Source organism: Anguilla anguilla, chromosome 16 (genome assembly GCF_013347855.1).
Source record: "Anguilla anguilla isolate fAngAng1 chromosome 16, fAngAng1.pri, whole genome shotgun sequence".
NCBI classification, from domain to species: Eukaryota; Metazoa; Chordata; class Actinopteri; order Anguilliformes; family Anguillidae; genus Anguilla; species Anguilla anguilla.
In genome coordinates, this window is record NC_049216.1 from 26156917 (window position 1) to 26178783 (window position 21867).

Below are 21867 nucleotides of genomic sequence, written 5' to 3' on the forward strand. Positions count from 1 at the left end.
TAACCAACCGTGGAGCATCGCTGCTGCACATTTAGCTGCAGTTTTTTTTTTTTTTTTTTAAGGTAAAATATTGTGGGGGTAGAGGTCTGCAAAGGCAACACAGGATTGAAATAGGCTAATGGATAGAGTCACAATCTATAAAAGGGGTATGATGGATTCACAGCCTTGTTCAGTATATTACATTTTACTGAGGTCTTTCATTGGCTTAGTAACACTCTTCATATCGTTCCCTGCATTTTGTTGCCTTCTGGCACTGATTCACACTGCCGATGCTACTACAGACTGCTCACCCCACCAAAGCATTAGGCTATATATTTTAAAAACAATGTAAGGCAGTATTATTAACAGAAAGAGCTTTGACCAATCGGCTCCTCCGGTGTTAAAGTCACTGCCTCAGGCTTGCTCCCCTCCCTTGATGTTGGGCTGCTGGGAAAATGCTGACACGGGCATATTTCAGCATAGGAGTCCTGGTCTCTTGAGACTGTTTCTGACGGGGAGAGTTCATTGCGTTTCTCCGATTTTACTGCTCGTTTTATTTTTCTCATTTCCTTTCTCTCTTCGAGACCTTGCATTCTTTCCTGAGTTAGTAAATTGCATTTTGTGGTGTAGGTATGAGGTCTGGCCGTGAAGGATGTTTTGTGCCTTCCATGACCAGGGCAAGTATCTGACTTTAATTTAATTTTAATTGCACTGCGTTAACTATGTCCCTGTTTACAGAGAGCGCCGCTCTCTGCATTGGCTGGAGTTGATGATGAGGTGCCCAGAGACAGAGGGCATTTCAGTGCCTCCTCCCCCACTCCTTCTGAGGGAATATTGCATGTCAGTCTGGATGCTTTATTTGAATCTGGATCCTGGCCTCTTTCTTGCTCTGGGAAAGTGGCATACAGCCATAGTGTCTGTGAACCCACACAAGTCCCTCTCTGAAAAAGGCACTGAAACAAGTATCCTGCCATCTTGTTTCCCAACATGCTCTAATTTGCCAGTGCCTGGGTGTGAGCTTGCAGTCCGTTGTCGTGCCTGTTTTTCGGTTTGATGTCAGTGTGTATGACCTGCGTCTTATTCTGTGTGCATGGAGAGCCGGCCGCTCTTTGCAGCTGTTTGTGCTGGAGCCAGATTGGCTCCTGACCCAGGGAGGAGCCTGACCTGTGTGCTCTTTCATTCGCTCTCTCCTCTGGAGGACCTGCTGCGTTGGCCTCTGCAGATACAGCTTAATTATGCTCTCCGCCCCAGGGGCTCACACTTGCTTAAAGACAGCATGGTTTCAGACTGTGTGGTATGATGTAGTGTATGCCCTTCCATCAGAACAGCCTGGCACTTGTAAGCACGCTATACAGGCTCCTGGACAACCTGCTGCAGCAAGCGTATAAAGCAACAGCGGCCATTGGGTGTGTGTGGGGGGGGTGGTGGAATGGAAGGGGAAAGGAAGCCGGCGTTGGGGCTCTTGTGGCGGGGGCCCTGTGGGCCGGTGGGAGGTGAATGCTGTAGAGCGGGATATCGGGGCCCCCGCGGGTTTGGGTTCATTAGCGCAGCGGCGGTTGCGCAGCGCGAGCCCCTGCATCTGTGCTCCTTATCCTGCCAGGCAGATTGAGATGCTGAGGCCTGGGAGGCAGCGCAGCTGTGCGGCGTGTAATCGGCGCTGAGGTAATTACAGTCCCGCAGCACGCGCCCCGCTCCTCGCCCTCCCACTCGATGAGCCTTCGCCGCGCGGCGAGGCCGCTTCGGTCTGGGGCGGGAGGCCCAGGCTGTCCGTCAGCCCTGACTGAGTTTAGCTTCCTGTCGACGAGCCCAGGTGTGATACCGATATGGAAAGTCAAAGGTGGAGCTGGCTTTGTAGTTCAGGTGTGGGTGGCTGTGCTTGTGGTCTGGATTGTGTGCTCTGGGCCAGATTGACTGGGGCATGCTTTGTCTTTATGGAAATGTGTGCCGAGCTCAACAGTGCAGGCAGATTATGCCCCCCCCCCCCCCGCCCCCAGCTGCCCCGCCCGACTGCTTTTTTCCGAGTGGGGGTGCTGCTAGGGTGGCTCCTCCAATGGAACATGGTGGTATAGTCCGTCTGCTCCTACGCCGTACTTCACCGCAGCAGCTCTGCGCTGCCTGTTGAGTCACTGCATGACCGGAGGTGCCGGGAACAAGTGGTCAGGGGCACGGAGCAGGCCTTTTTGTCCGCGCTGTGGCTGCGTGTCCGTACGCAGCTCTGCGCATGTTTCCCTGCCGGCGGTTAGCGGCTGTCTGTCTGTGGGCGGGTCCGGCCGGATCGACGGCGTGTAAGTCGGCGCTGTGCTGCTGTGATGCGTGCGCTGCTCGGGCGCGCTGTGCGCTGGGCGGAGCTCTTCGCGCGCGGCCCCTGGGCGATGATGTCAGTCTCCCCTGGAGCCCCTGGCCAGGCACGCCCTGACCCCACTATCAGAACACGTCATGGGAACTAATTTCATTTGGGCCCATTTCATCATTCCAGGCATCAGCTTTCAGGTCCTGGTGGACCGCATTACCCGTAGGTTTTTCATCTAATATAGTAGTTAAAATGAGACTTGTGTTTGGACAAAGAGCCAGGTTTCCTAAATCCGGTTGGTAATCGAATGATTCCGCAGCATGTGGAAGGTCTGGCAGTGCCCCTGTCTCAGCCTTTATCAGCTCTGTATCTCTGTGAAACTGGAGCGGGTGAAGCCGCCGCGTAGCTAACGTGGTGCCTGCCCCACAGGTGGTGTGTTAGGGCCGGTCGGCATCAGTCCTGCCCCACCATGCAGAAATGTGTGTGTTTGTCTGCATGTGTGGGTGCCGCAGTCTCGGTATTTGCATGGGTGTGTGGTTTGTGTTTCTGTAATTCAATGCCTCTGCAAGGGACCAGCGTCTCTGTCTGTCTGTCTGTTTGTCTCCACATTACCAGCAATGTGTAGTGCATTGGCCAACTCCTGCTGTCCTGACCCAACCTTAGCGCTTCTAATGCCTGGACTGGAGCCGGAACCTGACCAGTACTGTCAGAGCTCCATGCGGTCCAAATACCATCAGAACTCCCTGAGGTCCTAATATACCGTGTGCAAGCTCACTGATGCGCGTGGTTCGGTCCAGTGGCCACAACATGCAGTAACTTGCCCTGTCCAAAGATGAACTGGATGTGTGTCAGGTTTCTTCAGTTCTCCCTCCGCGTTTCAGGGTCTCTTGTCTCCCCACCCTCAGGGGTCGATGGGAACAGTGCCATTGCTGACGTTCACTAACAGCTGCTGGGTTGCAGGGGTGGGTCCCTAGTCCCTACACCCTACAGGGAGGGGCTTCGTCCAAGCTTTCCTGCTAAGGTCAGAATGCGTTCAGTCGTCGTCATAGTGATGAGAAGCAAGCTGTACAACGATGTTGCCAACCCCAACAATGAGACACCATGGGGACTATATCCGAAGTGAATTGAAAGAGTTTTTCAGAGGATAATGGAGATGTGTGTAATGATGCCAGGAGTGCACTTCAGATAGGACATGCCTCGTGAGAGTGAAGCTGGCCTCCTCCCCCACATGACCGCATCAGTGTGAGCCACGGTTTAGTCATTTCTGACGGCTAACGGTAGACTGGGACTTGACCTAAAAACAACTGGAATATCATAATTATGCTTTGTGGTTCACATGGCCACAGATGACGTTGAGAGGCAACATTCATTTTCCACCACACATCAGTTAGTAGTTTCTGCAATACTGAATTAATTGGATGAAATATGTAGCCTAGTCTAATCCTATTAAAAGTCTGACGACTGTGGGTTTGGGCAACCTAAAACATACTAAATTGGGAGGGGCTGATGGCTTCTTTAAGACGGAAGTTGATTTAGGCTCTGAAATGCGCTCGCTGTCAGAGATGCTGCTGCCCCAGCCAGACTTTATTCATCCTGTCCGGATGCTGAAGAAAGACCTCATGAATGTGATGGGGACGGAAGCGTAGCTGTTTGTGAAGGGAAGTTTGACATGATGTCTCGCTCCAGGCTCCCGCTGCGTCCGTCTTCTGGGCTCCGCTATTCGGCCTGCCAGCCACGCCATTCATCACTGTCCACACGGAGCCGAGCGGAGATACAGGAAGCCCGTTGTGCGATAAAAAGGGAGGAAGTGATGTCATGCCATTATGGCACATTGCACTGGGTATTGCCCTGACCCTGACTACGATTCCGTCCTCTGACTTCCTCTCACCCTGGATTCCCTGGCAGAGAGGCGGGGGGAGGAAGTTTGGCTGGAGGAACAGGGGTTTGGGGGGGAGTACACATTAACTATGCGTCAGACAGCTGAACACCCCACCCCCACCCGCGTCCCCCACCGCCTCCCCTGAATCTGACAGCTCTTCCCAGCCCGCCCTCTCCCAGTGCTGTCACTCATCCTGCCCTGTCCGGATTCAGGTGTAATTAACTACACTACCACAGCACCGTGCAGGGCGGTTAGGATTCAAATGCCTGTCACATCATCGCCTGTCCAGCCCTGCAGGGTGATGGATGGACCCACATGCCTGGACTGTCAGTGCGCTTCTGAGTAAGTGCTCGGGGTAAATGCTCTTTAGGACAAGCTGAGCTTCTGCAGTGTGTGCAGGTAACAGTCCGGTTTCTCTTGTTTCTCCCGAAATCTCCTGATTTTGGGCCGAACAACGCAGGAATTGCAGGAGCCGCCGTATGCCGACGGTGACGCTTTCCCATAGTGCCGTTGGGCCCCAGCAGCAGACCAATCATATTTCTGTGCCAACGACGGACACTTTTATAAGTGTGGTCAGGCCGTTAGGAGCTGTGCGGAAGAAATAAGTGGATTCCCTTTAAGAACCACATCATCAAAGCCACCCTCAAATCCCATCTACAACGCTCCCGAGTGCTATTTATTCAGCAGCAGCTGCACGCTGGAGACCGTTCTGTGAGTTTGCGTTCTCCCTCTGTGATGGGATTTTGCTACAGGGCTCAGGGAATAAGCTTCTTTGTGTTTCAGATGTGCAGCGTAGCATGAAAAAAGCCGAACACATTAACTGTTAAACGCCGAACAGCTCAGCCCTTCTCAAAAGCCAGACGGAATGCCCGAGGAAATCTTTCGCCGACCTCGGCCTCCACACAAGGGCTTATTCACACCGTCATTTCCTGATTTGTGTCTGCGGTTTTTTTTTTTTATCGGATATGGAGTCAGGAGCGTAAAGTGCGTTCTGGACAAGGGTACAGGTACAGGGAGCCTTTTGCAAAGAAACATGCAAAGCAGACCCGAAAACCTTTCTTTCTGCAGCATCGTTGTTTTATTTGTTGAAGCAAAATTTAAACAAAGACCTTGTTGGCAGCTTTTTGTTTTTTCCCCCGTAAAGATTTTATCATCAGGTTTGTGTGCCTGGCTTTATTAGTGGCCATCGTCACAGTCATTTGTGTCTTTAACAACTGATCATTTGGCCTTCTACAAATAGGTACATTACGCACATCGCTACTGTTCTCCATGCATTAGCGTCCTGGGTGTGCGAGACCCTGTGAGAGAGCGCTAATGATCCCTAATGACTGTCACTGGGGGAAGAGGAGAGAGGAGACAAAAATGGAGAGCGAGATACTCATGGGCACGCGTTATGTAACCCTGCCTGTTGCCATGGCGATGGCAGCAGCAGGCTGCTGGGAGCAGGAGGGGGAAGCGAGGGAGCGGCAGTGGAGGGGTGGAGGAGAGGAGGATGACGGCTGAAGGAGAGAGGAGGTGGGGAGCGGCTCGCGTCAGGCAGGGGAGCTTTGTCCGACGCTTTCTCTGCGCGTGGAGCGCTTGCTGAGAGTTCAGCCCGTCTCTTCGTCTCCCTCCGCGTTGTCCGCGGCGACAGGACCGTGCCACGCGGCCTCTCTCCGCACGTGCCCGTCGCTGCCGGCGCGGTCTGCGTAATTACAGGCTAGAGCTCCATCTCCTCTCCTCTCCTCTCCGTGCGCTCTGGGCCCAGCGTTGCCACGGCGCAGATCCATCCCAGCGACCGCCCTGCAGAAAAAAATATCCGCTGCCATCGTCGTTTCGTCTCCTTCGACGTTTTAGCGCGTGGTGGTGTTAAAAATTTTACCGTTGTAATGCTGTTGTCTCGGCGAACGTTCCACAGAAAAATGCTTGTCACACGTAAAACGGGAAGCAGTAATTGGCAGGCAGCTTTACCAGCCTCACTTCTGTGCTCTGTGTAATAATCCTACACCCCTCCCGCCCCCCGGCCTCGCCCCCCGCCCCCTGCCCCCCCCACAGTGTTTAGTAGCGCTTGGAGACACATGATTGAACGAAGCGCCGATCGGACGAGCGGAAGACGGGCCCCGTTTCCTTCCTGCCCTGCGTCTTCCCGGCCCGGCCGCGTCTCCCCCGCTCTCTGCGGCTGGGGAGCGGAGTGCGCTCTCTGACAGCCTCCACGCCCGCCGTACCCAGCGTGGCTAAATTTGGCCGCGCCGCTTTGCATTCAGATCTGCAGCGGTCTGCAGTTCCGGTCCTTCCTGTTTCGACACAGGATACGTCTGCGCTGGCAGCACGGGGCCCAGGCGGCTCGCCCCTCTCCCCCCGTCCTCGACCCAGTCTGCCACGCCCACTCTCTCTGGGCTCCAGCTTCAGGACGTCGCGTTTAAAAGCCTGATAATCGGACGACGCGCCGGTGGTATTAAGATCTGTGGGGTGAGTGTATGTGACGGGAAGGTGTGTGGGCAGATGGGCACATGAATCGAGGATCGTTAGGCGGTGTGGCTGGGGGGGATTGATGTGGGCTAAACCTGCGTGTGGAGCGACCTCAAGCTGCCATTTTACAGCGTGAACATCTGTGAATGCGCTCCCACCTCCTGAACAGTGACCGTTGTCTTTGTGTCTTTCTGATATCTGGGTCGTCGGTGGCGATGAAATGGATCAGAAATAAATGGCACCCTTCTCGTCTCCGGCTGCAGTGCCTGTGAATGAAATCGCTACCCCTGCTCCAAAGCACAAACCAAAAATGAGAAGCCCAACAGCCCGCCCACTCCCCCCCCTCGTCTGGGGCATTGGAAAATCTGCATCACCCACTTCCTCTTCATTTTTTTTTTTTTCTTAACTTCCTGTTAGCAAGCTGTTGGATGTGACCCGATCTAGATGAAGGCTGGAATCGGGCTGCTGTGTAATTAGGAACCAGCTCTTCCCCAGGGCGAGCAGGGCCTCACGCTGAGCTCAGAACAGTCGTTCTCAGCACTTCCCCAGAGTGAGAGGGGCCTCACGCTGATCTCAGAACAGTCTCTCGCAGGGTGTCAGGTCTGGGGAGCGCACAGCGGACCCCGGAGCTCTTCAGTCAAGTGAAACCCAAAGTGAGTGACAGCCTGAGCTCCCTGTCACAGTGGACAAGTGCGGAAAGGCTGCTGACGATCTGTTCTCTGTCTGAGAACAAAACCGTTCAACCGTGGTTCTGTCTGTTCGTGTTCTGTTTGGCCATCAAGTAAAGCTCGGTTCAGTGTAGCGTGGTACATCGTGGATTATTTTATTTTCGCAGAAGTATTTATTTTTGCTTTTGCTGTGTGTTTCCTTGTTTAAGGAAAGTGAGGTAAAGGTGCAGCGGTAGTCAGATGAGAGAGAAATTCTAGCTGGTCTGCCTGTGGGGCTTCAGTCTGTGTGCCGTTCAACATATTCCTAGTTTTGTTATGTTGGAAGAGCCTAGCACAAAAAGTGCCTGTGCTGAAGGTGTTCTCTGCTTGCCTCCCCCAGCTCTGATGGTACCAGCTGATCTGTGACACCAGCCAGAGGACACCCTGCCCCATTCCCTTCAGCATGTCTGGTCTCCAGGTGAGAGAAAGTCCCCCACAGCCAATCAGCATTAAGTAAATCATAGTACAGCTAAAGCCGTCATCATGACAGGCTGATATATTTTTATTTACAAATGTATTTAATCAGGAAGTCCCTTTGGTTAAAAATGTAACCAGCATGTGTGATATTGACTGGCAATACTCTCCTTGCAGTATTATTAATTGGTTGACACACACATTTCATTTGACTAGCTGATTAGCGTTTTCATCAGTGCAGTGCCACTGATGTAATGTTGTCTCTCTCTGTCTTCTGATACAAGGCAGACCTGTGATGGTGTTTCTTTTTGCATTTATTACTGCCGTCAAATGTGATTTAAAAGGTGTTGGGTGTCTACAAGGCACAAGGCTAATGTTGTCTGTAGCATAAAGCATAATACAGCCTAATTGCCAAAATACATGCATCTCCCTGGATGACTGCGGAGGTAATTTTTTTTACATGTAAAGCAATAGACAATTTAAAGGTTCATTTGTACAGTATGTGTTGTGTATAAATAGATGAATAGGAGAGAAAAGTTCACCTGAGAATGATCCTCTATCAGAGAACACATTGCCATGAAAACATTTATGTGTGTGGATATATTAACATCACTGTCACTTCTGTTCAAAGCACCCATTTGCCTATTCATTTCATCTCTTTTTTGGTGTTTATATCCTTTATGTGAAGGAAGTGAATGCAGCATGAATGCATGGGCACACACTACGTCTACTTTGTGACTGTGTGCTTCTGTCTGACTTAGTGCAGTCATGCATGCATTCAGAAGGGCAGCAGCTATGGCGATGGTGGAGAGGCATCAGGTTTTGACATGTTATCCCCGGGACACCCACAGGGGGCAACAGTGAGGCCTCTGGGGTCAGTGTGGGAGCAGCTTCCAACCAATCGCATTGGGGAAAATATGCGCTTGTTAGAATGGCATTCGCCAGAAGCCGTTATCAAGCCTGCCTCTTGGGTGTGTTTGAATGGGCGCTTGTGTGTGAATGTGTGCGCGAATGAATGTGACTGTTGTGCACTTGCATATTCTACCATACCATTTCCCAGCATACATTTCTTTCACTTTCTCCCTCTCCCTCCGTCTTTCTCCTTCTGTCTCCCTCTGTCTGTCATTCTCTATCTCTCTCTCTCTCTCTCTCTCCATCCCTCCTCCATCCTCTGTTTCTAAATTTCCTCGGTGATGCTTTAGACCTTTGTCCAGCGCAAATGTATGATGGTGATTTGCAGCAGATTCACAGCAGTTTCATCAGGATGGACATCATGAATGATTGCCCCCTTTCCCCTGGGTCTAACTGAGACAAAGGGGCCTTGCCACACTGAGGATGGATCACACCTGCACTGTCCAAACGCTCCCAGTACCTCTCTGGGCCTCTAGTGTCCACAGAGCTCCTGTGTGTAAATGACCGTTTGCCCACCTCCTTCCCAGATAACATGGCCAGCAGGCACCGAGTGCATAGCCAAGTACAACTTCCTGGGCACGACGGGGCAGGACCTGCCCTTCAGCAAAGGAGACGTCTTAACCATAATCAGTGTTACCAAGGTAACTGGCTACTTTTGCTAGAAGAGTAGGAGGTGTGAAGGAAGGAAACAGAAAAAAATGTATCTTTTTTTATTTTCTTTTTTTATCTGGGTCAGTTAAAATATGTTCCACCCGATGAGATGGATTGGAATGAGGTGGACGTATGTTAAAACATTACATGTTATACTGGCCTTAATCAGACACTTTTATCTAGAGCAGCTTTACAGATCCATAATTGCTTTGCAAAACCTAAGTAGTGAGACCACACACACACACACACACTGCGGATCTGCAGTTGTGTGTGATAGGTTATATCTTTCCTGCGACTCAGCCCTTATTGAAATATAATGTTGACATATTGTAAAGCAACTGTGTACACTGTAACTTGTGCAATGCTTGTAGCACATGCAGTGAGTGATCTGACTGGGGTGGTGTGTGCATTATTTACATGTGTTATTTCTCCCCTGTCACAATCCACTCAGTTCCCCCAAAACCCCCAAACCCCCTACCCCCAGTGTTGGGCCCACTGTTCCACAGAAGATTTGTCTCTTCATTGTTGTGTGCTGTCCAGCTGTGGTTCTTAATGTGATCCTTCTGCACTGCAGGATCCTAACTGGTACAAAGCCAAAAATATAATGGGGAGGGAAGGTACCATACCCGCCAACTACGTCCAGAAGAGAGAGGGCGTGAAATCGGGAGGCAAACTCAGCCTCATGCCGTAAGTTTGTGCGCTCATGTGTTGCACGCGCTAATTTGAATCTGTGAATGTGTCCGTGTGCATGTGTGCTCATAGCATTGCATTGTGTTGTTTGGTGAAAAGTTATTTTACAGCTCTTTCACAGAAATGAGGCTTTTGAGAAAAGTATGCTCAGAATAAATATGGGTCGACTAATAAATGTGATTTCGCGTTTTTTTGAGCAGATGTTGTACATCAGGATGACAGCGTTGACTCAATTTGAGATTTCATTCCTGACTACACCCCAATAATTATTGCCCTCAGCTGCCCAAACTCTACTTTTAAACACTGCTTGGAAAGTTTCATAAAATATAACTGTGTGTGTCAGATTCCAAGCAGTATAGGTCCAAAACATTTTTTAAAATACCAGTTTTACTGTCTGACCATGCATGCGTGCATCCATGTAAGAATAGTACACATGTTCCCCAGGCAGAACCGTTCCAGGTTCTCTGATGGTGAAACTTTGCCAGGCCTAGCTGATATGGTTTTGCTTGGTTTGCCTTCGTAAGTGATATATCACAGAACATGGAGGAGGGCTGATTTCAACCGCCGTAGGCACCTCTTGTACGCACGTAAAATTAAAAACATTAAAACACTTCAAGCCTTTGATTTGCAGATCTGTTACTGTTGGCCAGCTGGTTCGGATGATAACTACAGAGGAAATAAAAGGCTATAATTCCTTTAACATTTCTATTTATTCTGGTCAGTGTGTCTAATATGATCAGTATTGAATATTTGCAAATGCACTGTCTCAATACCGGTGTGCATTTATCTCTGTAATTATCCCTACCAGTGTGTAAGGTGTGGTGTGTAATGATTAGGCGAGTGTATTGTGTTTACTGATCAGTCCAGTGTACTGGGTGATTCAGTCCCGTGTAATGAGCCCTAGAATATTGGACTCATTAGCATTTGAGATGTGAGAAGGATGTTGGGTGATGACATCAGAGGGCACCTCCAGTTAATTAGCCTTCCCTCACTTCCTGCCTGTGAGTAAGGCCTGGCTGGCGGACTGGAGGACACACTGGAATCAAGCCTTTTAAAGACACGGCAGGATTAAGAGAGAAAAACTGAGGGAATTGTGCAAATGAAATCATTTCAGATAGAGGAGGCAAATAATTGATGTTCATCACACACTACATGTTCTATATGGAACCTCAGAGAGCATTTAGAGAGTAATACGTCTGTCTGTTTGGTAAAGTCTCAGCATGGTCACTTTCAGCTGTTTGGTATAAATGATGGTCAGGTGACTGACAGTCTGGGTTATTTTTAAGATGAGTTGAAACTGGACTGAAGATGTCTGGCTAAGTCCATTTCCCCATAGCCAACACTCTATATCCACTCACCAGTAACACAGGCATCTACACATGTCTGCCCCCTGGTGTCTGAAGGTTGTATGCGTAGCGGTACTGGACACTGCAGCAGGGACAGAGAGTAGGCACTGAAATATTCTGCCCACTCCATATCACTCTACTTTTGTAGAGTTATTCAATAGCAGATACTCTATAGCAGCATGTCCCCTGTCTCACTGTCTTTCACTTTCTCTCTCTATATTTTTTTTTTGTTGCTTCCTCCTTGGATTCTGCTCATTCTCAGTTGCTTGTTGGTATTCTCTTTGTTCTGCATTCTTGGAGGCAGTGTGGGTGCAGGATCCCTGCACCTGCTTCAGCAGTGGTAAAATATTGTAGACAGGAGAGGTGAGGGTGTTGAGGGTGTCTCTCGACTCTAACACAGCCAGGCTTCCCCTTTCATCAGTGGTGGAGGAGACCGCCAGGGGACTGGAAAACAGGTTCAGTGTTCGATTATGCTTGTTGGTTTTCTATAAAAACACCCCACATCTTTACAATCTGTATTTCTGTTTCTAACGTTTAGGCTGCTGTCCGCTCAAAGGGTCAAACTGGTCATTCTCACATTGTGAGAAGTCATGCCAGTCTGCTCTCCTTCAAAATGATGGAGGCTTTTTCTGTCCTATTATTAACTCATTAAATATTCCATCACTTGGAGGTCAACTGTCACTTGCCTGGAGTCTCATCTGCTGTGAATTAAGTGACATTTAAACCAGTGAAAATGAATGCTAATTTCCAAGGTTATGGAATGGTAAATGAGTGACAGACTGGGTTATTTTTCACACAATGTACATCTTCCCCTTGGCAATATGTAGGCCTCTGTCACATCCATATCCATATTCATATTCATACAATCGTGATATGATTGCAGAAATTGGAGACAGCAGTAATTTTAGCTTTCAAATCCTGTAAAGTGATGGCACCCAGTTTGGACAGTGCACCAGATATGGATCCACTTGTGTCTTCAAAGTTTTGGCCACTGGGTTGGCAGCTATGCCAGAATGATGTACACAATCAGGCTGGAGTGTAACTGTCCCCGCTTGCTTTTCTTCACTTTGTGGGCTTCTTTGTTCATTAGTGTGTGGGAGTATGTGTGTGTGTGTGTGTGTGTGTGTGCGTGAGTGTGTGTGTGTGTGTGTGTGTACGTGTGCTTGCATGACCCGTTTCACCCTCTGGTCTCGGTCTGCCAGGTGGTTCCATGGAAAGATCACGCGGGACCAGGCAGAGAGGCTTCTCTACCCCCCAGAGACGGGACTCTTCTTAGTGAGAGAGAGCACCAACTACCCCGGGGACTACACCCTCTGCGTCAGCTGCGAGGGCAAGGTGGAGCACTACCGCATCATCTACCACAACGGCAAGCTCACCATCGACGAGGAGGAGTACTTCGAGAACCTCATGCAGCTTGTGGAGGTGAGACGGGGAGAGGAGAGAGAGGAGACAGAGGGAGAGACACAAATGGAGAGAGTCTTAGATGCACAGGAGGAGACTCTCAGGAAGCCGTACATTGAGAGTTTTATGGAGACCGACAGAGTCTTAGAGGCACAGATGGAGAGCGTTAGAGAGACACAGAGGGAGAGTTTTAGAGAGAGATGCAAAAGGAGAGTTCTATGGAGACGCACAGGGAGAGAGTCTTTAGAGAGAGGGACACAGAGGGAGCGTGTCCTCCTTCTTCAGGAATGCGTCTCCTCTCAGAAGAAATACCCTGTACCTCCTCCACACTGTGACTTCCCTCAGCCTCCTCCCCTGCATTCGCACACACACACACGCACGCACACTCACACTCAAACAGACAAAACAGGAAATGACTGAGAAAAAAAACACAAGCCAGCAAAGACACAGCAGCCTAGGCCTGCCCCTCGCTCTGCCTCCGATCCAGCAGGCTCTCGCTCACTTATACTGACAAAACACAAACTGATCTCAGATCAGTTTTTTGTCCTGCGGTACAGGTGACTGGGGCCACTAGGGATGTTATTCAATGTTCAGACATTACCATTTAATGGATATTCAATGAGAATCAGCCCCACTCACCAATAAGTACATTTTGACTCCATATTTTTGACACCCCACTGTGTGTTGGATTGTTGCAGTAGGGGGTCTGCAGGGCTGTAGATGGTGGTATAGCCTTCTCCACAACCGACCATTGGTCCTTATCTGCTTCGGTAGCAGCAGTACTGCACACATTTTTACCCTGTGCATTCGGATGTCAGTGTTTGCATCTGCTCAGGTACGTTATGTTTTTAAGGCTCTTGTGTGTGATTCATTGCAATGAGCCTGCAAGCCGAGGTGTGTGTGTGTGTTTGTGTACATGTCTCCGGTATCTGCCACACAGCCTGTCATTTCTTCAACCTCATGTGTGTATTGAGTGAAGTATTCGCTGTGATCAAACAGCCATGTGTGTGTGGCTGATTTCAGTGTGGCCTGTGTCAGTAGAGAAATGCTCCAGCCTCCCAACAGAAGCCACCCTAAGCCTTCAGCAAACAGTGGCACTGCATGTTTTTATCATGGGAAGTGCATCTGGAGCTCCTACCAGCAGAGTGTTTAAAGGGTTTATTTAGCAACAGTTGATGCCCTTCATTCATCTTCCTGAGGTGAAAATAAGAAGAGGCTTGTGTGCGAGGGGTCCGTGCCCAATTTGGCTTCAGGATTTTACATGGAAGGAAGGGAGTGATGAAGTAGGAAATGTCTTTCATCTGGTGTTATAGGAACGCCGGTAAATCTCTGCAATTGCACTTTAATTAAGGTTGATCTTTTTCTCCTGAGACATTGAGAGGGTTCAAAGCTGCGATTCTACGATTCTCTCTTCCTCCTCCATCTCCTCCTCTCTCTTTAGTTTGACTCTATCTACCATCTCTCTCCCTCATTCTCTCTCCCTCTCTTTGCCCCTCCCTCTCTCTCCCTTTCTCTCTCTCTCTCTCTCTCTCTCTTTATTACACTATACCTTTCTCTGTCTCTCTCTCACACACACACACACACACACACCAATAGGCCCATTACTGGATTCCTCTCATTCTTTAGTTTTTTTTGTTGTACCATTTCCCCTCTCTCTAACTAGCCTGTCACAACAAGTTCACATGGTTTTACACACACGCGCACACACATACGCGTACGCACATGCATGCACGCACACATACACGCACAGGCACACGTATGCACGCATGTGCACACACACACGCACGGCTGAGGAGGAGATTATAATACCCCATATACTGCATCTATGAGGAGCGGAACAGAGATGCCCTACAGGTGGGATAATCACTCACAAGGACTCCGGCTCTCTGCTTCCTGTCAGTCTCACACCCCTGTAACCGCGAGGTGTCATCATGGACAGGAAACGGCACGAGGTACTGATGCTAATTTACACGTAGCTGGGCCCCTGGAGCTGAAGTGGGCGTGGCACTCTCCCTCTGCCTCAGCTCTCCCTTTTCTCAATCTCTCTCTCTGTGGTTCTGGCGTCAATACTCCGCTGGCTTCTGGTTAGCTGAGGATATTCTTACGGGATACCATTCTAATTGAATTATATCGATAAATAAGTTACAGCATGTCGGCCACAGATCTGTGGGCTGTCTGTGCAGTCCACCGTTTTGCCCTCAGTGTGAGTTGGGCTGTACAAGGAATGCACTTTCTACCTGAAGTTCATACCACTCGATCAATAATGCGCTTGTTGTCATGTGTATTTTGCTTAGAGATGACTTCCTCTTTCCAAATGCCATTAATGAATTGGAGGTAGTTGCATTGTTAGTACAGTAAAATGTCTATGACAAATACCAAATTTCTGTATTTGACAGGTTATGTTTTTCTGCGGGCTTGCAGGAGTGCGTGTGTGTGTTTGAAGTGTCACTGTTCTGCGTGAGTTATGATGTCTTTCCTGGAAGTTAATGAGCAGGAAGTGTGAAAGGGCAGGTTCCAAATTTAACCAAATTTATCCGACGGGTGAACAATGCATGTCACTCATCAATTTCTGTTGATGCATGCATATGGGTGTGTCTGTGGCTGTGCGTCCGTATAAGATCTCATTGTGGTGTCTGAATCCTCAAGATATCATCAGTAAATTCTTATGAGTGTTTTCATACAACTAAAAATGATCTTGTTTGATTCATTAAATGAAACATGTTTATCTTTCGTATTCAAAATCTTGCTCTTTAAAGAACAGGCTGTTCAGCAAAAACATTTGGCTTCAGCTTTATTGAAAATGCATGTGTCGACAAATTTCTAAAAGGCGTCTCTTGCTTTGAAGAAAGCTTTGTTGGTCTCCAGTTGCCCTCTGCTGGATAATATTGTTCATTGCATAAGCTGTTTTTGGTTATTTATATATTCACATTTATTTGTATTTTCTGAGTCAGTCATACAAAAAAAAAAAAAAAAAAAAAAAAAAAAAAAAAAAAAATCTAATTGGTGCAGTAGTGTAGGTTCATGGCTGCTTCTCTCTGTGAAAATGGAAGGAATTGAAAAACTCTCACACCCACACTCTTTCCCTGGAGATAGATTCTCCCAGACCACATGCAGAGCAGTTCTCACGCTTCCCACACAATGTCAGTTAATTGACTTGTCTGCAGAACCTTCCCTTACTCAACAGGGCCTGTCTGTGTTTGCAGCATTACACCAATCTGAGCTCTGCTTTATAAACCTGTCTGCCTCTTTAGTGCTTTACACCAATCAGAGCTTTGCTTTATGAACCCGTGTCTGCCTGTTCAGTGAATTACACCAATCAGAGCTCTGCTTTATAAACCTGTCTGCCTCTTTAGTGCTTTACACCAATCAGAGCTTTGCTTTATGAACCCGTGTCTGCCTGTTCAGTGAATTACACCAATCAGAGCTCTGCTTTATAAACCTGTGTCTGCCTGTTCAGTGAATTACACCAATCAGAGCTCTGCTCTATATACCTGTGTCTGACTCTGCATGATACGAATGAGAGCTCTGCTCACTGTCTGTCTGTTCGCAGAATTACACCAGTCAGATATTTTCCTTACTTACCTGCATCTGCCTGTTCACAGCTCAACGCCAATCGCCATAATGAACACCAGGTTTGCCTCACTAACCGGTGTTTGTTGGTTCACAGCATTACACCAATGATGCCGACGGCCTCTGTACCCGACTCATCAAGCCGAAACTCATGGAGGGGACTGTAGCTGCCCAAGACGAGTTCTCCAGAAGTAAGGCCTCTGATTAGTGTTGCATTGTGGGATATGGAACTGAAGGGAGCTCATAGCCAGTGTAGACAGCAGAAATATCCCCACAGATACACAAGCATTACCACTAGCAGATTTGTAATGCATTTTGTTATGGCCAGCCCCTGAACCCGCCAAGAGATAAATGACGCCACACAATCCAACTTAAATCACCGAAATACTTCCAATGTAAGAAATGAAAACAAATGAAATAATTCCATGTAAATTTGGCAAACAAGTAACTGAAGCATCCACAGCTATCCCTCAGATGCCAGCAGAGAAAACCGAAGTCATGGTAGATATGAGAGAGGAAGCATGTGCAAGCACTGCCGTGTGCCTAATTACTTGAAACGAGAACAAGAGCAAAAGTCAATGGTCAAAATAGCCAGGAGGGGTTAGAAAAAGCGGATGACTCCAGCACGTGCATTGGGTTTCACTCACCAGATGTTCCTTGCAGCTGTAATGATGGGGTAACCAGTGACTCAGGCACTGATCCCCAAAACCCTGACTAACTCCTCCCCCTGTCCTACAGGCGGCTGGGCACTGAACAGGAAGGAACTGAAGCTCATCCAGACCATCGGGAAAGGGGAGTTTGGAGGTTTGTTTCACCGGCCCTCGGTCATTGTCGTGTGTGTGGAGCACGTGTGGTTTCGTCATGCGCTCCAGGTTTCAGTTTGAAAGTAAATCACGAGCTGAGAGGGTTTCAGGTGGAGCTGGTCTGTTAGGATGTGGTCAGATTTTAGGCTTGGCAGACGGAAAAGGCAGTACTCCTGTAAAGAGGTGCGATTGAAATGTGACCGTACTAACGGCAATCCCACAGCACACACCCCATCCGCCCCGTGGTTACGCCCAGAGTAACGGCTGTGTGCGTGCGTGTGTGTGTGTCTCCCCTCCTCAGATGTGATGGTGGGAGATTACAGGGGGAACAAAGTGGCAGTGAAGTGCATCAAACACGACGCCACAGCGCAAGCCTTCATCGCTGAGGCCTCCGTCATGACGTGAGTCTTCCTCCACTGTGTCCAAAGCTGTTCTAGGCATTCTTTTGTGTTGTACTATAGTCTTGTATGGTGCAATTATATCACTTCTTGTAGTTAACCTTGGTTAGCTGCTCTGCACCTTTGTAATTGTTGTCTTGACTGTTATATATTTATTGTAGCAACTCATGGAAATAGACCACGGTGTGTATGCATGCGTGTGTATGCGTGCGTGCGTGCGTGTGTGCGTGGTATTGTTAACTTGGTTCTTATTGTCCCTCTGTCATGCAGGCAACTACGGCACAACAATCTCGTGCAGCTTCTGGGTGTGATTGTGGAGGAGAGGGGCAGTCTGTTTATCGTCACAGAGTACATGGCCAAGGTAATGTGTACACGCTCTCACACACACACACACACACACACACACACACACAGGCTCACACGGTTACTTCATGAAGGTGCTGAACTGACTAATTGAATGACTGCTGTAATGGCACAAAACGTGCTAAATCCACTGAGAAGATGGTTTTTCGCATTCATGTGTTCCTATGGTCCTTACATTAGAATAATAGAATGGAAAGTGTTGCCCTTGGCCTTTCAGGAGAATGAAAGTGTGTATTTTCGCCTGTCCAGGGCAGTCTGGTGGACTACCTGCGCTCTCGAGGTCGAACAGTGCTGGGTGGGGACTGCCTTCTCAAGTTCTCCATGTGAGTGACACCTCACTCCTTCACTTCTCCTCCGCTCCAGCGACAGAGCATTTCCACTCCATCACTCGCTCCCTGTCTTCTCACTCTCCCTCTCTCTCCCGCTTCCCTCCCTCGCTCGGTCCTCAGACACGTCTGCGAGGCCATGGAGTACCTGGAAGCCAATAACTTTGTGCACAGAGACCTGGCTGCCCGGAACGTTCTGGTGTCCGATGACAACATCGCCAAGGTCAGCGACTTCGGCCTGACGAAGGAGGCCTCCTCCACGCAGGACACGGCTAAGCTGCCCGTCAAGTGGACTTCGCCCGAGGCCCTGAGGGAGAAGGTACCGTGTGCGCACGTGCTTGCGTGCGTTTATTTGTGTGCTTGGTTCTATGTGCTTGTGTGCATTTATTTGTGTGCTTGGTTCTGTGTGCTTGTGTGCATTTATTTTATTTTTGTGTGTGTGTGTGTTCTTTTTTTGTGTGTGTGCGCTTGCCTATGTATTTCTGTGTGCTTGTGTGTGTCTTTTTGTGTGTGTGCTTGCCTGTGTGTTTCTGTGTACTTGTGTGTGTTTTTTTGTGTGTGCTTGCCTGTGTGTTTCTGTGTGCTTGTGTGTGTTTTTTTGTGTGTATGCTTTCCTGTGTGTTTCTGTGGGCTTGTGTGTGTCTTTTTGTGTGTGTGCTTGCCTGTGTGTTTCTGTGTGCTTGTGTGTGTCTTTTTGTGTGTGTGCTTGCCTGTGTGTTTCTGTGTGCTTGTGTGTGTTTGTGTGTGCTTACATGTGTTTGTGTGTGCTTGCATGTGTGTTTGCGTATGCTTGCGTGTGTGTCTCAGGGAGAGGGGTTGTGAGGAGACCCCAGTGCCCTTGCTGTGGCAGGGCAGATGGACTTTAGGATGAGGGGGTGGGTGCTTGTGAAAGAGGCAGAGAGCGTTTGTAAGTGTGTGTCAATCTCTTGTGTTCTTGAGCAGAAGTTCTCCACAAAGTCGGACGTGTGGAGCTATGGCATCCTGCTGTGGGAGATCTACTCCTTTGGACGTGTGCCTTACCCCAGAATTGTAAGTTTTCCTTTTGCTGCAAAGTTTTTTTTTCCTCCCAAGGCCACATACACATAAATAAATGTATTTTATGCCTTTGTAAGTCTCCAGAGAGGTAGGAAAAGGTACAAAGCAGGAAATGTAAATAACCCATGTTTTTTTTATCCTGCAGAAATAGAGTTAGTTCATTCAAAATGCATGTCCAAAGTCCCACAGAGGGGCAGTCCTTCTGAGCATTTATATCATTGATGTTTACCTTGTGCACTGGTGAATCATCACGTTGTTTTATTGGCCCCCAAATAAGGTTAATAAGGATAGATTTATTACTTCTGGGAGAAAACTTGGGCAGAACGCCCTCCCCACACCCAGGCGCCTTCATCTAAACTACAGCATTAGTTATTGTTTTGGTTAATATGAGTAAAAATACACACTCATACATAAAATATCGCTCATCATCTCATTTTAACCTTATCACTCCCTTTTCTTTCGATTTAAAGTGCCAAATAGTATTCAGAAGTGCTCATTGCTACAGCCTCCATTATCAGTATGGGAGAGCACAGATAAGCACATGCTCAATGCGAGATTTTCAATCGCGTGTAAATCTGTGACTTCAGCCCGTATTTTCCGTGACAAACACCCGGCATTAGCAATGATGAACTTAGTTTAAGGTTATTCCATCATATGGCCAGTAGAGGGAGATGTTGTCAACCTCATGTCTGCATTCCCCGCTCTCCTATTCTCAGCCTTTGAAGGATGTTGTCCCGCGGGTGGAGAAAGGTTACAAGATGGATGCCCCGGACGGGTGCCCGCCGGTGGTGTACGACATCATGAAGCAGTGCTGGACCCTGGACCCCGTGGTGCGGCCCTCCTTCCGCGTGCTGAGGGACAAGCTGCAGCATATCAGAGCCAAGGAGCTCTACCTGTGAGAGGAGGTGAAGGGAGGGGAGGCCTGCCTTTTCTCTGATCGGGACCACACCCTGACTCCTGCACCAGCTTTCTGGAACTATACACCCCCCTCCCCACTACCACCACTCCATGGTGATGAAAGAATGAACACCACCTGTTCATCCCAGGCCTTTCCCTCCCCTGTTCCTCTCTTTCGCTCGTTCTCTCTCACCCTCTCACTCTCTTTTCGTCATCCCCTCCCTCCCCCTCTCTATCGAGTTGCTGTACCCTTCTTTTCTCTTCTGTCCCTCCTTCCTTCTCTCTCTTTATCATGCACACTCTGTCCATCCATCTCATTGCAAGGCGGGGGGTGAGGCAGGCCTTCTCCTTCCTATCTTGACCCCTGACCCTGTGTGTGGCATGCTGGGAATCGGACACACCGCACTGGCGGAAGTGAGCGAGGCCTTCACTCTCAGCCAACGTGCCTCCTGAACTCCAAACCCCAGGGTGCCACGCGCTCCGTTACTTCGACTGTTGTGTTTTTTTATTACAATTATTTTTTATGTTGTTTTTTTAATTAATTTCTGCAACCTTCTACATCTCGCTCTTCTCTGAATGGAAACAAGAGAAATGAGACTTTTTGAGCTGATCTTTCCGGAAATGTATCGGTATGTCCAAGACAGGGCGGCGCTATCAATATGCAGGCTTTTTTATATGAATATCTATATATAAAGGACACAAAAGAAGACAAAAAAACAGGACCCAAACGATGCGTGTAGAGGCCTGGGGTGTGGGGCTGAGAGCGGGAGGGGGTGCATGCCGTTCGGGGGGGCCTTCAGTTACTGTCAGTGCTATTAATGTTTGTTTCATTATGCCACCATGATTATGAATAAACCATTCCATCTGACCAGTTTGGAAAACAAACAAATTGAAAAATACAGAAAAAAAACCTGAAAGTCTGCATGAGTCTTCAACTTCAGCTCTTTCCATCGCAGTACACAACTATCTATGACCAGCTCTTTCCATCGCAATACACAACTATCTATGACCAGCTCTTTCCATCGCAATACACAACTATCTATGACCATCTCAAGTGGACAGGTTTCTGGTAAATGGTAAATGGACTGCATTTATATAGTGCTTTTATCCAAAGCGCTTTACAATTGATGCCTCTCATTCGCCAGAGCAGTTAGGGGTTAGGTGTCTTGCTCAAGTACACTTTGACACACCCAGGGCGGGGTTTGAACCGGCAACCCTCCGACTGCCAGACAATCGGTCTTACCTCCTGAGCTATGTCGCCCCCTATGTTGTTTCTAATCTCAGCATGCAATGATCAAGGGTTGTGATTTTCAATTTGAGTGCTTTTGTCGACTAGCCCCCCCATTCGCACACACGTGCGCGCACACACACACACACACACACACACACACACACAGAGTCCCCCAAATAAATAATCACCCAATTGCCAATTCCATTATTGATTAAATGTGCTGTCTAGTTCACTAGTCAAGGGCCCTGACTGTTGAATATTTCTTTAGCTGTGTGCATACATATCTCTGTGTGCATGCAAGTGTTTCTGCGTGCATGCGTCTGTTTCTCTGTGCATGCTTGTGTCTATGTGCATGTTCGTCTGTGTGCTTGCTTGTGTTTCTGTGTGAATGCATGTGTTTCTGCATGCATGTGTCTGTCTGCATGCACGTGTATCTGTGTGCATCTGTGTGCATGCATGTGTTTGTGTGTGCATGTGTCTATCTCTGTGCGTGTGTGTGTCTATGTGAGAATGATGGTGTTTGTGAG

At 48.6% G+C, this 21867-nt stretch overlaps 1 protein-coding gene across 3 annotated transcripts in view; it reads left to right on the forward strand.

Moving 5' to 3' along the window:
* Nucleotides 1-21029, forward strand: part of csk (C-terminal Src kinase) — a 37742-nt gene extending 16713 nt beyond the window's left edge. For all 3 annotated transcript variants that reach the window (XM_035396560.1, XM_035396562.1, XM_035396561.1), the window contains 12 exons: nt 7644-7721; nt 9157-9270; nt 9855-9967; nt 12519-12738; nt 16385-16478; nt 17026-17091; nt 17392-17491; nt 17759-17849; nt 18101-18174; nt 18301-18496; nt 19120-19206; nt 19929-21029. In XM_035396560.1, coding sequence (XP_035252451.1) covers nt 7707-7721; nt 9157-9270; nt 9855-9967; nt 12519-12738; nt 16385-16478; nt 17026-17091; nt 17392-17491; nt 17759-17849; nt 18101-18174; nt 18301-18496; nt 19120-19206; nt 19929-20111 — 1353 coding nt within the window. In that variant the 5' untranslated portion in view covers nt 7644-7706 and the 3' untranslated portion in view covers nt 20112-21029. The remainder of the gene's footprint in view (nt 1-7643; nt 7722-9156; nt 9271-9854; nt 9968-12518; nt 12739-16384; nt 16479-17025; nt 17092-17391; nt 17492-17758; nt 17850-18100; nt 18175-18300; nt 18497-19119; nt 19207-19928) is intronic.
* The last annotated feature ends 838 nt before the right edge of the window (nt 21030-21867 follow it).